Below are 17,882 nucleotides of genomic sequence, written 5' to 3' on the forward strand. Positions count from 1 at the left end.
ACAATATCTACGTTTGGCAAATTCAAGTTCTCCTTCATCATCATCATCATCATCATCATCATCATCATCATCATCATCATCATCATCATCCTCATGCGCTTACCTGCCCAATCTCCAACACTCCTGTCTCCTTGGCGATCATCGTTCCGCCACAAGATTCACTGCTTCTTGGAAAACCACTCAAAGATCAACAACTACACGCTATTCACTTCTCTCTGACATCTTTATCTAAACAAACTTATGTAAGCGCTGCTCAAAATCTCATGGACATTCAACCATCAGCCCAGTCTCACGTACGTTTATAATAAATTCTTTGCAATATAATCTTTCATTGCTAGTTGTCTTCTGAGAGTGTCTGTTCATGTGGCTCAGAAGGTTTTACACCATCATGACAAAAAATGAAGTAGTCTACTTTTTATTTCTAAAACATGTTAAAAATTTTGAAAAATTGCTCTTCACCTTCACAAATACAACCTGTGTTAAATTATAAATTCCACCAAAATAGGTTAGTGATAGGTTGGGGTTTGTTTTAATGTTTTCTGGTGAATAATTTTTACAAGACATTGGGTAAGCCATATGAAAAGAAAAACTGGCTGGAGAAGCAAGATCCTCTGAGACCCAGGGCAGACATTTGAAGGGAGCAACCATTGAAAGCAGCGGTGAGCTTGGTGGGCCAAAATAAAAGGCCATCTGGTAAAATAACCATCCACAAAGGACTCTAAATGCACAAGAGAGCAAAAACCATCTGCAGTCTTTTAAACCCCACTTTACTGCTGAGGAGTCAGGTGCATTTAGGGAGAATGTTTAGCCTGCTGTCTTCTGGCCTCTACACAGAAAAAGCTTCTGCAGGATGGATTTTTGAACCAAACTGCACTAAGAGCTGAAACCAGTCATTTGCATACATTGCGTGAAAAGACGTACACACATTTCTTTAAAGTCAGAAGTTTACATGCACTAAGATTGTTATATTCACAATATTTGAGTTAAGTGTAGGTGTGCCTGGTGATGTATTTTAAGGAATGCCTCAGACAGAATGCCTCATTGTGTGACATGGGAAAATGAAAAGCAACAATGTGTGACATCAGGAAGAGATATCACATAAGTCCATTTTATTTTTGGTATAAGTTAAAGATGCATGAAGATGACATATGTTTGTTAAAATCATTTAATGCAAGTATAACAAGAAGGGCCAAGGCTGTGTGCTCTTCTGTGTGGTTTCATGTCTGGCCGTTTGTGTGTTGGTGTGCAACTTTATGAGCTTCAACTTTATCTGAGAGTTTAGTTTAGAATTCTTGTTGCATTCTTCATTTTACCTCTGGGAAAATTAGTGTTTTATACACTTTGGCCACTTTAGATGGCAGAATATGCAGGGTCATCTTTTTTCAATTTAGACTAAAATCCGTTCCATATTACTTCATCAAACGTACTTTATTTCCCCATAAAAATTGACTCTATTTGGAGTGCCAAGCACCAGAACACAAGCGGTTTTATGCAGCTGGTGGACACAGCATGTTTCAGTGTCCAATCTGTGGTTTCCTCCTTCTACTTTTATAAATTCATACATGCAGCAAAAAAATTGTTTAGCCCCAGTGCATGAGATGAGTCTCTGCACAGCCATGACAGATTCCACTGAGCTGAACCCCATGACTGCTTGGTTCTGACCTATGGTGCACTTTGCTGATCGGCTTCTGGCGAAACAGAGTACAGCGGCTCCACACAATAAGTCTCTTTCCACTGGGACACTTTCCTGAGATTTCTAAGCTTCTGGCTATATTTCTCCCCCTTTCGTTTGTGTCCAACCTGTAGTCCACATTCTGAAATCAATGTCATGTGGCAAATGCTGTGGTATAGTAATTTTTTCCCACTGTAGAACTTCCTTTATTGATTCATTATAACACTCTAGAGTTGTTTCAAACAGCTTTTGAAATTGTCCCTTCTGCCTTATGCACAAAACTATTATTTTACCTTTGTTTTTTTATGCTTTTATTAAAGAGGCAATATTGTGTGATTTTTCTTTTTAGCTTTACGCTGTGTCATAAATATTATTCCCTCATCGAATACATATCTGGAGCGTTGCTTTGATTCTTCCATGCATGTATGAGAAATCCTTTAATCTTCATGGCAACCATTCAGCTGTGAATCGTGACCTGGGTGAACACGTCACGATTGAAACCAAGGAGCCACGTAGCAGAGTTGTAGTCAAGAGCACCTACCCAAAACCAAGTCAAGACCAGCACCCCGCGCTACGTGACACAAAAAAATGTTGTTTTACCTATCAAAATTTCTTCTCAGATTGATCTGAAAGATCCACATTCCCATAAAAACACCTAGATATTAAATACTTAGAGCTGAAATAAATTTAATCAGTAAAGATCCGTCCAGAAGAATCGGATCGTTCCTGAATGTCATATCAATGCAGACTTTGGTCACAGCGTTGTCCCATATTGCGATACCTCAGTCAACACCTCCGCACAATAATTCAGCGCATGAGTGACAACTTTTTTTCACCGCAGATGCAACATGTGTTTCTGTACAGCCAGCTTTGCTAGCATCACGTCCACATAGCTTACCTTTCTTTAACCTTTACTTCGAAGTGACGCTGAAAGTTGGACGAAGTCCCCACTGTCTGTGAAAGCGAAGCGCTGCTGATTTTACATGTCGCCATATCTTATGATTTATGCAGCGCTATTATATTACTGACGATTAGACAGACACTTTCTCTCGCTCAGAGGAAACCACTGCGCATGTCTGGAGCTCCGCATGCGAGTCAAGGTGGAGGCGATGGTGACAACAGAAACATAAGTCACGTTATTGCTTGGATTTTACGGCGCCACCTTAAGTCCCTGAACTTCACATTTTAACGGAAAAAAAGAGCAATGCGACTTGGATGTAACGAGTAACGAGACACTTTTGTAGAAATGTWGTGAAGTAGAAAGTACAGATACTTACTGTAAAATGAAGTGGAGTAAAAGTAGAAAGTATCCATTATTAAATCTACTTGAGTAAAGTACAGATACACGAAAATTGTACTTAAGTACAGTAACGAAGTACTTGTACTTCATTACATCCCACCACTGCTGGAATCAGAGTCCTTCATCCAGCACAGATGCAAATCCCCTCCGTCTCCATCTCTCACTCTCTCTCTTTCTCTTTCTTGCTCCCTCCCTCATTCACACTTCTTCTTTTGGGGGTCCTTTTCTAGCTTGACGTCCTGGTAAGCAATTTCCTTTGCCTCCATTTTTCAGAACATAATTTTGATTGATAATTATCGTTGGGGACATAATTCTGTTGAGCCACCCTGCAGAGTGAAAGACTAGTAGAATAAAATAGAAATGGTGTGTTGTTCGGTGCATTCGAGCGAAGCCACAACAAATGAAAGGATAAATCTCTCAGAGCTGCACTGCCGACTCAACCAACAGCTGCAGAGAGGAGAAAGCTCGCTTGTTCCTCCCCCCCTTCCCTCCCACGTCTCCCCTCTTCCTCTCTCTTCCTACAGTCTGTGGCCTTCATGGCCTTTGCTTCTGAGTGAAGAATTTCTGATTCAACCTCAGCTTCTCAGTCTGGGTTTTTTATTGTCACTAAGAAAACTTTCAAAGGCCTGTTATATCCTGAAGGATTATCATTCTGATTTTCAACAAACTTAAAAAGCCGTAAAAACCGGAGAGAAAATCCCCTCTGAGGTGTTTAGTTTGACCTCCCGGTCAACCATCATCTTTCATATAATACACAACCCAGATCTGTTAACATTTAATGGTTACCGCTGCATGACTGCAGTCTGATGTCGGTACCGGAGTCTGAATGTTATTGACATCAGCAGCTGTTAGGGATGCCTGAGTTCTCGTTGTTGTAAAGCGAATGATAATTCATGACCGATTCCTCAAGACAATATTCCACCTCTGAATGAGAAAGTTTGGTTCTTGTTTCAGTGGGTTGTGTTTATTTCAGAATACTGATGCAGATGCAGACAGATTTAGTGGTATGACTATCTAAAATAACGTGAAACTTAATAGTTGAAATATTTTAACATAAATTTCTTTTTGTCTCAACATTAATTCAGCTGAATATTTAATAAAAGAATATGGTACAGAGAAAAAAGATGGTTTCTTTAACTTGTTATTTTGTGGCAGGACCTTCTGCAGCAATCACCACAAACTGATGACCTCTGTACTCCATTTCCCAGCAGGCAGCTTGGCCCGCCCTTCCTGAGCAAACTACTCATGCTGTCTCTGGTGTATTCAGTGTTTCCATAGATGTTGAGCAGGATTCGCATGTACGCTCATGCAGGTCCAATGTTTTTGTTTCTGTTTTTTTCACAGCCGTTCTTGTTTGCTTTTAGCTGTTTTGTTGGACAATCATTAAGTGACTGTAAGGAAGCTAAATTTCTCCACACGGATCAGTGTGTTTCACCCGTTAGTATTATCGCTCGTTTTTGCCCGACACAGATTCAAGGTTCTGCCTGGCAGATGCAGAAAAACAAAACTGAACCCCCTCCATGTTACTCAGTAGGTATGTTGCTCCTTGCGCTGGAAGCTTCATCTTACCTTGTGCATTATTGAGGTGATGTAGCCAGCCAACAAACTCAGTTGGCTGGCTACATCATTAGTCTCATTAGTCCTAGAGAAACTGTTTTGAATAGAAAGGTTGTAAACTGGTGTAGTTCTTAACACTAGCTATGTCTCCATTTCAAATGTTTTATTGATATTCTGCTAATGTAAAAAATTAAAATAAAAAATACAATTTGGGAATTACTGTGTTTCCTTAAATAAGAAATGCAATTAAAATCCCATGTGAATTAGTTTATTCACTTAACATGTCATTAAAAATCATGGAGGCGGCAGATGTAAACATGAGATACATTCATATTTCAGCCACAGCTCCGCATTGTTTTTGCAAAACACACCAATTTCACACAGCTGAAGGCACTACTTTTAGATTTGAAGTAGTTCAGCAAGTACCATCCCCTTGAATGCTGATTGGTCAACCTGTTTCTGTGTGAATGATTGCTTCATAATGTTTTTTTTTCTATACAGTACTTTTTCATTTAAACATAATCTGGTGTTTTATAATCACCCGGATGAAGGTTACCACCCAAAACGTGTTAGTCTGCCGATATAGTTATTTCTTAACACTTCAAGTGTTGCTTGTTTCTTGGGCCTAGTTTCTCTTTGGATAATCCAGCTTCCTGTAACAGCCCAAAAATAGGCGTCTCTAATTTGCCTGCTGTTGTCGGTCCTGTACCCCACCCCACTAGAAATATGCACAGGCCTATATAGTTAAATGGTTTCATCAGTTCTAGGGCTGTTGCAAACGAATAATTTAGTAATCGTGTAATCTATCGATTATTCTTATGATTAATCGAGTAATCCAATAAAAAAATATATAAAATAAAACCTTGGTAAATGTAACATAACAGCAGTGTTACTATCACATATCAACATCAGTCCAATTTTTCACATTTGAGCTTCCCTAACAGTAACTTTTCTGTAGTTTAGAAAATTAACCTGTAACAATAATAGATCATGTTCTAAATCAGAATTTTTCTAATCTGAAATTATATTCAGTGTAATAATAAAGAGGCAGGCTCACAAATACGCTTATAAAAAATGTCTATACTCCAGCTTTTGGTATATGTATTCATCAGTTAGTTTAATAGATGAACTCTCACCTTGCCCAGACTTTTCTAGCTTTTGTGTTTATGTTAGCGACAGGATTTGACACCTTCATCTATCACACACAGAAACACATCTGTCGTGTGCTGCCACGACATGCTCCGCCACCTATTTGTTGAGACCGGGATGATATGAAATAAATTTTCCGGTTCGTGCGTAAAGCTACACTTACGTTAATCATCTAATGTGCAGGCGCCCGCAGTGTACAGTCTATCCGCTCACCTGTATAAATACACCTGCAGCGCTCTTCCCTGCTGAACCGGCCACCAGGCAGCAGCTCCATGAGAGAAAAGCTGCCATGCACCAGGCATCGTGCCAGTCATTTTAAGGATATTTATTGGTCCCCCGAAAAACGACAAAGACCCGAACATTATCATCAATCAATAAAATCCCCACAGGATTTTAAACTTGAAAACTTCACGTTATGCTGCTAACACTTAGCTTTCGTCAACAACTCAGGCGGAAGTGAGAGCTCTGTGGAATGCAAGTAATAACCTTGCCGGAACACAGTGAATTAAATAATAAAATATAAATTAACGAAGCTTCGAAGCAGATAAATTTTCTTCGAGGAATTTTAATAATCGAGGTACTCAAATCACTCGAGGAATCATTTCAGCCCTAATCAGTTCTGCCTGTAACGCTTCACTAGTACAAGAGCAGAAGAAGGGAGGTCAGCATCTCAAACTATTTCCAAAAAGAAAAAAAGCAATCAAATTTTACTGTGTTTGTAATATACAATTGAAAGTGTCATAAAAAACAATTTAGCACCTTAAAAATTACAAGAATAAACACTCCATATAGCACAAAGCACTTCTAGCCCTAACTTAGCTTTCCACCAATAAGACCTGTGAGTGGAGAAATTGCATCAGGTTATTGTAATCAAGACAACTGTTGACAGATTGGACCTTGAGGCTGATTGTTATACTGGAAGATAAATGGACTAAATACAAATTACAGTTCCTGTGGCACTGGTGAGGATTGTGGGTGAGAGCCATCATATCTCTGGGTTGTGGAATTCAAAGGGAGAAAATCTTGCCACTCAGATGTTCAATGAAAATACAGCAAAGTCTTCCGATAAGATCACATGGCTAGCCATAACTGACTAGTCTCTGAAAATTACAGTAACCCTTCCATATCAATAGCTTTAGTAACTGCCTATCAAAGGTCAAATGAAAACTTTTTTCCTTTACTCAAAAACCTACTGGAACTTTTTTCTCACAGACATAATTTGTTTTCCATCAGCTTTATTCCACATAGAAAAGCTTTTCCCTCTTCTCATTAAATTTCTGCAGTGATCTGAAGAGGTGATGATAAATCTGCAGATTTGCTACATCAGAGGGCAGTGCTTTTCAAACATAGTTATCCACTATTTTTAATGAAATCATGCTCAACTGGAAGCAGGAAGCTAACAAAATACACCTCTTCACATGCTAAACTGCCCATTAGTCCTGTGGGAAGTTTATAATCCCTATTGCTCACCAGTCCTAAGATTACAGTTTCAGCATTTCATTTTCAAAATGCATAATGCCACAAGCACTGCTGTTACCATGGGCAACACAAACTAAAGAATTAAAGTGAAAAAGCTTGTGAAGAACATGTGTGGAACTAAAACGACCTCAGGATAAAATGATAGGCTAACACAAAGCAAAGTATTATTTTTTCCACTGCCGAACCCTGTTTTTTTCTGGTTCCTCTTTGCTTTTATAATTCTGCCCTGATGTGTCTCGCAGCAGGAGATTCAGCAGGGGGCACAATAAATTCAAAGGCTATGCAGCGCATAACCCAACAGACACACTGCTCAGGAGCGGTGTCTGCTCAGTATACAAGAAATAGGATCCCTATGGCCGGTTTAGCAGCAGGAAAACAAGATCAGCTACAATTGGTGTTGGAGGGAAGAAATTAGCACAAAGTGGTAGTGCTAGTGTGTCAAATTTAAAAAAACAAGACGAAAAATATCCTCCAATGTGAGTGTAGGTTTATAACAAACTTTTCAGAACCTGTTCTTTGCAGGGTTACGGTCTCATTTATTTCAGTCTAAAATCCATCTGTTGTCCCGCTGAGGCCTTTAAAGCGGTAAGACTGCTTGGCTGTCAGTGTCAGCTATGGCTCATTTTATGAGCAGTACAGCACGAGTTGGTTCGGTTTGGTCCACTATACCCCCATCTCCATTGTCAGGTCTCACTCTAGCCAGTTAAGGTCTGGTTTGGTTATTGCCAAGTTGAATGTGTCGCCATTGGCAGTGTAGTCTCACTATGTCAGTACGAATATGGGCAGGTGGTGAGCATTTTTGTTGATGGAAATCCAGGGGCTGCTCAACGAATGCCAATCAAATCATTTGCATGAAATACATGGGAAGGACCGGTTTGCTCTAACCCCGGTGGTTCCGTAAAACTACAATGAAGCGGTTAAATCCAAGCCTGTGGAGAAGGGCCTGACGTATTCAGAAGACCGGTTCCAACCTCCTTTAGACTCACTGGGTCGGCGGGGTTAAGCTACAAACGTCTAATGCTGCTTCTTTATGTCTCATGTTTGTCAAACAGTGATATTTTTCTGTTCCCTATTCAACTGACTATGTTGTGGGACTGGTTCCACCCTACTTGTACTGTACCATTGAAGGAGGCCCAGGAACAGTGAGGTACAGATCGGTTGAATAGGCCACTTGTACTATGGAAAAAAATAAAATAGCATCCCAAAATAACCCGGCTCAGTGGGAACAAGGCTTTAGACTGCTACACCTCCAAAATTTACCAAGATCCTGACTGGACTTGTAACCATAAGGAAGTCCGGCTTAATAATAAACATAAAAGCCTGCTGATTTTCTTTTCATGTTTGCTGTTTGAGTTGTGCTACTATTAAAGGAAATTCCCGTAAAAAAATAAAATAAATAAATATCAGAGTGTTAGTATTTATTTAAATGTTTTCACATAATATAGGTAGAATTTTATATTTTTTTTGGTGGTTGTTATTGCATTGGGTTGTTTATGAGTGCACACATTTAGTAAATACTTTATGTTTATTTAGATCATTAATTATTTTGTTTTGCTGAGTTTGAAGGACTGGGTGGGGGAAGATGATTGGTGGTAAGGCAAACCAAGAAGTGGAACAATCCATCAGGCTGCTGGAAGCAGGAGACATGATGTTGAAGATTCTTCCTCTCTACTAATTTCACAATTGCTAAAACATTTTCGGTGTTCGGTTGTTTTGTTTTTTATAGTTGTGTTCTAGTCAAAATGTTTTGGTTTGAATTAGTTATTTATGCTTATGCATTGTTTGTCTTTGTCTCTTCTCCCACCCCTCCTCCTTTGTGTAGGCTAGCCTTTGTGGTCAGTTTTTGGTTTGTTATCCTGAGTTAGGTATCTCTTAGTTGATTTCTTTTGGGCCCATTTTGCTATATTTTTTAGATTTGTTGTTGAAATTCTTTTGTTAATATTTTTTGGAAAAATACATAGAAAATATTTTTTATATGTACCTTTGTCTTTGTGCCTTACTGGTCAAATGTAAGGAAAAGTTAAATGTTAATGGCAGTAGTGGCATCTACTACCGTTTATCCCCAAAAGCCCCACTATGTCTTACTTTCGGGTTATGTCTTATATTGGAAAAAAATTGTCAAATTTTTTGTTTTAACCATAAAATTAACATTTATTAACAACCTGAACAGTATTGTATTACCGTATTTTAAGCAGGAGGCGGCAGTGACAAGTRCAGGGGACGGTGCGGTGACGTATGGAGAGGGGGACGGTGCGGACGTGGGCAGGAGGCGGCGCGCAGCTAGATGAGAGGAAGGCGGCAATACCCCCGTGTTTCGGCTTATATTAGCCAACCCCCCTGAAACCCCCGATACGTCTTACAATCGGGGGTGTCTTACTATCGGGGAAACACGGTAGGAGAAACGGAGCCAAACAGATCAGCTCTGCCTGTGTTAAAATCTAAGAGTTGAAAAACAGTAAATATATTTGATTGCAGCAATAGCTGCTTCAGTTGCTCCGTCTAGGAGAAAGGGGGAAAAAGCCATTCATAGTTTAGTATTCAAAAAGATTTATGGATAAATGCAGCTCTTTCTCAGCAGGTAGCAGTTACAGAAGCTGGAGATAGAATGTAAATATCTGGTCTCAGATCCTGTCTGTCCACACTAGAACAGGTATACTGAGGTTTTAATCTGGTTTAAGTCCTAGTAAGATGCTGAAGAAAGAGTGGGAAGCAACAGAGTTTTCCCAAGGATCACATGCTGCTGTGTGCTGCTGGTCAGCTGGCAGTCATTGATCTTATTCAGGCTTTATATTGTTTTGGCAGTCCTGCTTAAATTACAGTACTGATAGTCAATGAAATCCAAAAAAAGAAATGGTTTTAAAAAAAAAAAAAACAGGAAATATCTAAATAAAACTGGCTGTATTTCATTGGCATGCAGACTACTTGTGTCATTTCCTCCTGCATGCAGCGAAGCCCAAACCATCTTTTAAAAGCTCTCCTTTGTGGAGGTTCCGGTGACGTCACCTTCCTAGATGGCTGCTTGAGCTGGCTGTTCCTCTGTTCAAACATCTCAAAATGATCAACAAGACAATCAGATATGGCTAACAATAAGATAAATATAATTACTTTTAATGTTAATGGTCTACTCAGCCCAATTAAACGAAGTAAAATCTTATCAAAAATGAAAAAGGAACATGCTCACATAGTGTACTTACAAGAAACCTACCTAAACAAAAGTGAACAAGAAAAACTAGGAAGAATTGGTTTGTTCTTCTCTTCATACAAATCAGGGCATACAAGAGGAGTAGCTACTCTTATTTCAAACAAGATACAATTTGAAAAATTATTTGAACTGGCGGATAAGGAAGGCAGGTTTGTGCTTGTGAGAGCCAATGTAGGGGGAAACCCTGTTACGTTATTTAAGAAAGTTGGTCTGATAGACATATGGAGAGACTTTTAGCCCAGTAAAAAGGACTATACACACTATTCAGCCACTCATTCAGTGTACACAAGAATTTATTATTTTTTGACACTTACAAGACAGGGACAAGATGGATAAATGTGAGATCTGAACAATAGATGTGAGTGACCACTCAGCTGTATATTTAACAGTGGACCTTGGCTTACAGAAAGGAAATAATATATGGAAACTAAATTAATATATTAAGATTTTCTTAATAACCAGTGGTTCAAACAGGAAATACGGAAAGAAATGTGTTGTTTTTTTTAGATCTGAATGACAATGGAGAAGTATCTTCTCCGATATTATGGGACACTCTTAAAGCGGTGTCCCATAGCGGGGGAAAATTATAGCAATGGCATCACACTTAAAAAAATTAAGAACTAAAAGATCCAAGGAATTGCATAAAAAATTGGAAGAACAAAAACACAAACAAAAGTGTACACCAGATATACTGGAAGATCAACAATCCAGTCAACGATTGCAATGTATCTGTAGATATTTAATGTTCATGTGTTAATGCACCAAAACGTTACAAAAAATGCATAATGCTTTGGGAGAAAAAATGCATTTTTTCCTGTCAGAGCCAATCAAATGATGGTCCACAAAGTTCCAAGTACCAAAGATCTTCACTCGCTAAACATGTAAGTTCATGACTCATTTATGTATGCAACACAAGTTTTAATTATTGAGTAACTTTCAGTGTGTGTGTGTGTGTGTGCGTGTGTGCGTGCGTGTGTGTGTGTGTGCGCGTGTGCGTACGCGCGTGTGTGTGTGCGTGTGTTTACCAGGTGCTGGGCAGTGCTGGAGATCGTCCCACAGACGTCATCACCAGAGAGGAGGATGGCCACTGACACAACAACCCCACCCACCTCCAGCAGCCCCCCTGCTCCTCCGTCTTCAGCCCCCCACCTGCTGATCTCCAACGTCTCATTGGAGCAGTAAGTGTTAACTCCAACTCCCCTGATCTTCTGCTGTTGCTCTCCTCCAGGCCCTTTTGCACAAAATGAGATTTCCCTGAGAGAAGCAGTCTGTAGGCTGAATCTGACAGAGAAGCTGAAGATTCAGACACATCCCAGGTTGACTCAGTGATCCCTTTTTATCAATAATGGATTGCATTTTTATTTCACTATCTTATTGAATTATGGATGTTTCATCTTAGATTTCTGGCTGTAAATGTGTTTGTTTCTGCTGTAAGTTTTAACACTGGGGTCTATGAGAGCTCAGAGTTTTAATGTGGTTGTTTGTCCATTCAGCTGTCGGCTTCAGGTGTCAGGGGAGGCAGGTGAGGTAGAGCCTCACCTGCCATCTGCCATCATGGAAAAATAATATATAATGATGAAATAATTTATATTGCTATTTTCACCCTGTGGTTTGTACTACAAAGTATCTATTTTTCATTTAACTTCACCAATTCTGATTATTTTTTCTTGAAAATCACTGAATTTTCCCATTCAATGCTCAGAAGTGAAGCCGGTGAGGCAGCAGTGAGCTGAGCCTCACCTGGGATTCCTAGGAACAACTGCACATACCATGTATCTTCCACTCATCCAAAAACCCCCACTCATCCATCCCCCACTCACCCTCCCCCACCCACCTCCCCCCGACCCTCAAACCGGAAGTCCCAGGGCCTGTCCCATGCAGGGAGACCTCAGTCCCCCTTTTCCCTCCCAGATCTCCGACTCTATAGGATGGAAAAGAGGTTGGCTGGCCTGCACAGGCTAGTCAGGGCCTGTCCCATGCAGCGAGACCTGAGCCCCCCTTGTCCTGAATTATTAAATTTCTCTACAGCACCCTCTGATGGTTCATAGAAAATATAGCTGGTCAAGTCATGGCGTCATGGAAACAAACTAACAAACCTATCTGACAAGACTGGAAAACATAACTAAAGGTCCCCACATACATTTTTGTGAAAAGTCAGAAAGAGCAGGAGCTTCTTAAAGAGACAGGGGCACAATTTCAAGGTGTTAAATTGCATCCATCCATCCAATTTCTGTACACCCTTGTCCCTTAGTGGGGTCGGGAGGGTTTAAATTGCAAAGACAAATTTCTTTTAAGTCATATTTGATTTCACATTTTCACAATAACTGAAGGTAACCTAGCTACTTAATTGAGGCACTATGCTTGGAAAATACATAACACCCCCCATTTAAACATCTTTACAATTTTCTTCTCACAATCCTCAGAGGCCTTCAAACAACAGCTACATATATACTGAAGTTACATTAGATCTGTGTACTAAGATGCTGAGTCCTGGAATAGAGTTAGTGCACCAGATTTATTTAGGTGCATTTAAGTAAAAGAGGCTGATTCCATGTGCAAACCAAACTATAGACTTTAATATTGTAAGCCTCTGTATTTCAACATTCTGTCTAGAAAGAACTGTCAAACATTATTTGACAGAATCCTGGTGACCTTTGTGTATTGGTTCTGAAATAAGCCTCCAAATGTATTATGGTCCTCAGAAAGACTGAGTCAAACTGAGGTGTTAAGTTGCTCTCCAGCGTCATGTGACTTCATCAAGACCGGTTTGCTGTTGCTGGACGCCCAACTTTCTGTTTCAAATCTGATCCTCTCCGAGAATTTCTTGATGTTATATTCATGAAAATGGAGGCTGATAGTTAATTCGCCTACCATATGGTTCACTTACCTTTTTCTTCTTGATTTGAAAATTGTTGTTGAGAGACGGCGAGGTACAGTGGTGCAGAATCAGAGCCTGCGAAGGCAGCCATTCCTATCGTAAAAAAAACAGAATGACACTTTGTCAGAGAACATTTCCGAGCACAAGGCTCGTTTATGGCTTTATATTGTCAACAACCATTCTGAGATCAGAAAGAGGCTGCAGCAGATTTCCATTTGTGCTTCTGACTCTGGGTGATTTTGTATCGCTGATGGCCAAGAGTGACAGTGATGATACATCAGCAGAAAGCTGTGAATATGTGCAATTAACAGCTCTTGAGCAGAATATGTAATTATTTCAAAGTATCTTTGGATTGCAACGGTTCCCTGGCTCCGGCCTTCCTTTTCCATTAAAGCCTCTTTTATTACGCTGATTTGCAGAAAAACCATTTCATTCTGATTGCTTGGCATGAATTTTTATTTCTGTTATTCCCCCCCTTCCCCCTTAAACCCATCACTGTTCATTGTTCATCTTAAAAAAAACACTGACTGTGACCCATATGGCTCAGACACCTTCAATGAAAGGTACGACTTCCTCTCTTCCTTGACAGGGTTTGAGTGGAACAACATTGCCCTCTTGTGGATTTCTGTAAATTAGTAACAGGAAAGAAAAGAAAACATCTGCTCAGAGCACATGGTTGTTTATACTTCCACAAATCCCTTTCCTTTAACCTTGTTTCACTTCATCTGTTGACTCTTTGGAAACAGTTATGGGTTTTTGACACTGTTTAGATGAGGTAGGAGGGGGAATTAACAAAGACGAAAGAGAGTCCAGGGAACTCTGTAGCCTTGTAGTTTGCCTCACAATCAGAGGTTAATGTTTAGACATGCAGCAGTTTTAGTGTTCTGACGTTTGGGTGGATGAAAGTTATTGGTTGAAATTTGAAAATGCTAATGTGTCTCATCTGTAGTATCTAGTGGGTTTTTCTATAGTGTTAAGTTGGTTGAGATTACTAATGTTAATGCTGCCAGTCTTGGCCAGGATTCTCTAGCAAACAAATCTTTTTAATCTCAATGCGATTTTCCTGGTGAAATGTAATTAATATTTATTTAATATTTATAAAATAAATAAATAAAAAACAATAATGCTTTCATTTCCTCTCCATTCATAAATGGAGAAGGTTTGCTGAAGTGTGTTGAGGAATACATACACAACAGGTTGACATCACAACAGAGTGACATCACTCCCAGAGTGTGGAGCCCATAAAGCTCTTTATAAGTCTGATGCCATTTCATTACACTGAGGAAATCAGGTGGTACAGCATACAAAAACATTTTGAAATATGTCAGATCTTTCCTGACTGTTCCAATATGGCCATTCACTGGTGCACAAAGTAAAGAGTGTTTGTGTTTGATATGGAGCAGCTTGCCTGCTCTACACTTGAGTACTAACCTCAAGTGTAGAGGTTAGTACTCAACTAACCTCTACACTTGAGAGGTTAGTTGAGTACTAATTGAGCACTTTATGACAAAGTGCTCAATTATTAATAATATTGAATTGTAGGCTTTTTTTTACTTGGCTCGTTTGTACAGTATTTTAACAGGTTTTATAACAGCTCTTGGGTGATTAGAATAGTATGCCACTAGAAAACCCTCATGATTAAAACAATTATTTCTCCAAAATGGTTTCTATTTTTTAGTTTCAAATTATTGTAAAATTTGAAGATTCAATATGACCATTCACTGGTGCACAAAGTAAAGAGTGTTTGTGTTTGATATGGAGCAGCTTGCCTGCTCTACACTTGAGTACTGACCTCAAACTAATCATCCAACATCAGTGTTTGACCTTACATATGCTCTCTTTGAAAACCCATTTAATAAAATAGCATGTTATGGGAAAGTCCATTTATGTTAAGAACTTCACCACTTAGTGAAACACATTATATACTTTAATTACACACAGTAGTTTATTTTCCAGCTTTTATTTTGATTAAGTATGATGATTTTTCACTTCAGTTTATGAAAAAAAATATTTTAAATTATAATCTGAGACAATAAAAAACATTTTGTAATACAAAAATGTGGGTTTATGTATGCATGTTTAATATCATCTTAAAGATTATTTTGAAAGGATATTTTTAATCTGACAAATAAGCCTAATGAGAAAACACATTTTAATTTATTGAAAAACACTTAAGCAGCTGTAACTTAAAAGGGGGGGCAACACCACACTGTAACTGTGGCTTTACTTTAAGAATAAGATTAAATTAAAGTTCATCTGTGTGTAAAGGCAAGGGGACCCATACAGTATTCAACATGGCTTTAAACAGTGATTTTGACCAGTTTAAAAAAAAACAACTGAAAAATGAGTTTAAAACCATGAAGAAAATTGAAAAAGAATTGAAATGGAAAATAATGCAACTTTAAATTTACTCAAATCTGTAAACTTTATTCTAATTCCTGAATTTGCAAGTTAGTTTCTGTGCAAGCTGCTAAATCTACAGCCAGGAGAGTCTTTTTATAACCCACTGTAAGAGCGAGCACTACTGCCACTCAGCCTGAGGAAGTGAAAATTACTGAAATTCAAGCACACGTTGGAAGTTGGAGCACATTTTCTTTAGCTCCAGGTATCAGTCTAAAGGAGTCTAAATTATGAAGAAAATCAAATCATTACCATAAATCTTCCCATAGAGGGACCTAACATTTAGCAGAGCAAACTTGATTAAAATGCTTTTGACATCAGAGAAGGTCAGGAATCAAGATGTGGAGGTGAGCATAATCAAATTAGAATAGCTGGTGCAAAGTGTGTTATGTCTAGTGGGTGTTAATTATTAGAGGTATGAAGAAAAGACTCTGGAATGTCAAAAGAAATATCTGAAGAAGATGTGGAGACGGAGGAACAAGCAAAAAAAAAATGTGAACCAGAAATCTGTTATTAATGGTGTGTGGGATGTATTAATTCCCATAGAAGAGTTATTCATAAAATGTTAACATATCTGTTTGGATTGTTTCCAGGCTTGTAGCTCACAGTTACAATCATTTCCATGTCCAAAATGTAGCAATATGCAAAAAAGTGTGAAAGAAGAATGAGCATTAGGCAGCACAGCCAATGGGAGGCATATGATGACTGATGTACGGAAGGGTGGACTTAAATATCAGTGAAATGCAGTGAGGTCAGGAAAAAGCAGTAGCTTGGAGATGTAAAGTGCCTTTAAACCTTTTTCACTTTTAAATCATTCACTTATATGAAGTAGAACTGCAATACTTTGAACAGAATACCTGGTTATTGTAGCTCCACAGACCCCTGGTTTACCTCTGTTCTGAGGCATTTTTAGAGCAACTCGTTTTAGAGCAACTCGTTTTAGAGCAACTCGTTTTAGAGCAATTCGTGCTGCGGTCTTTTTAAACGTGAACGAGACCTTTCACGCCCTGCCCCCCTCCAGGTCACAGAGCGTTCCACTCTACCCCATTCAGCCATTTTTGTAGACTGATAGCAGCGATTCATTTATCTACTGGCAGAGAAACAATTTATTCCCATGTTTATTAAAGACGCCAACAACAGAAGACTTGTCCATTAAATCTTACTTGTTGGAGCCATAGTTTAACTGTAATGTCCATGCATGTCAGATACATATTAAAATATTAATGCCACCACAATATGAATGAAGTAAACAAAGCCTAGACATGATTAAGGAGTCGTCAAGAACTTCACTGAATGCATTTGGATCTTTTTTTCTCCCAAGGCAAAAATGGCAAAAACAAAAACAAATAACTGAATTCAAAACATACAGAACAGTTATATTCTCAATCAGACAAAGTGTTTTGGAAAATCCCTCTTGGCACTGGCACACTTCGCTGAAGCACTCGTAATTAAATGCCCCATGCACTTTGAAGAGGCTCCGATGCTGAGGGACAGAGCCTCTTCCTGTGTGTTAATACACGCTAGAACCAAACCTTTTGACTTGCTTACTTGCAACTTTGGCACAACTGAACTTGAACTACAAAATTGCTGCCGATCATAAAACTTAACAAGAAGTTAGGACCTTGTTTAGCAGTTCCATAGCAAATGTGGCAAGGTCATAGACAAGAAAATGTTTTTGGGGAATAAAGAAAAATGAATAGACTGAAAAATGTAATCCAAAAAGAAAAAAGAAAAAAAGGGTATCTGTGCAGCACCAGGAGAAAATAAATGTACATTTTTTGCACTCTTAGACACTCAAAGTACACAAAAAATTTAAAGTTAAAAAAATGGATTTTGCATCACCTTAAAACTGGCACCACACCCATTGATTTAAAAGCTCTTGGTCTACCCTGGTGAAACCCTTCTTGATTCAAATGTGGAGTCATGTGACTCTACAGCCATCTTGTACATACATTTGTATATTTTTGTTCACAACCTGTACATTCACCACAGCCATAGCTGTGGACATTTACATCTGTATGATATTTAGTTCACCATATATATTATATTTATAACTTGCTCAGGCACTTCTGGATGGATGCAAACTGCATCCCGTTGCCTGTACTTGGGACATGTGCAATGACAATAAAATTGAATCAATCTATCAATCAATCTATCTATCTATCTATCTATCTATCTATCTATCTATCTATCTATCTATCTATCTATCTATCTATCTATCTATCTATCTATCTATCTATCTATC

The 17,882-nt window shown here is 38.8% G+C and overlaps 1 protein-coding gene across 1 annotated transcript in view; it reads left to right on the forward strand.

Moving 5' to 3' along the window:
- LOC103464024 (uncharacterized) overlaps positions 1–17,882 on the forward strand; it is a 74,229-nt gene that overhangs the window by 46,858 nt on the left and 9,489 nt on the right. The window contains exon 12 of the mRNA XM_008407819.2: positions 11,388–11,537. Coding sequence (XP_008406041.1) covers positions 11,388–11,537 — 150 coding nt within the window. The remainder of the gene's footprint in view (positions 1–11,387; positions 11,538–17,882) is intronic.

Source organism: Poecilia reticulata, linkage group LG4 (assembly GCF_000633615.1).
Source record: "Poecilia reticulata strain Guanapo linkage group LG4, Guppy_female_1.0+MT, whole genome shotgun sequence".
In the NCBI taxonomy this organism is placed as follows: domain Eukaryota; kingdom Metazoa; phylum Chordata; class Actinopteri; order Cyprinodontiformes; family Poeciliidae; genus Poecilia; species Poecilia reticulata.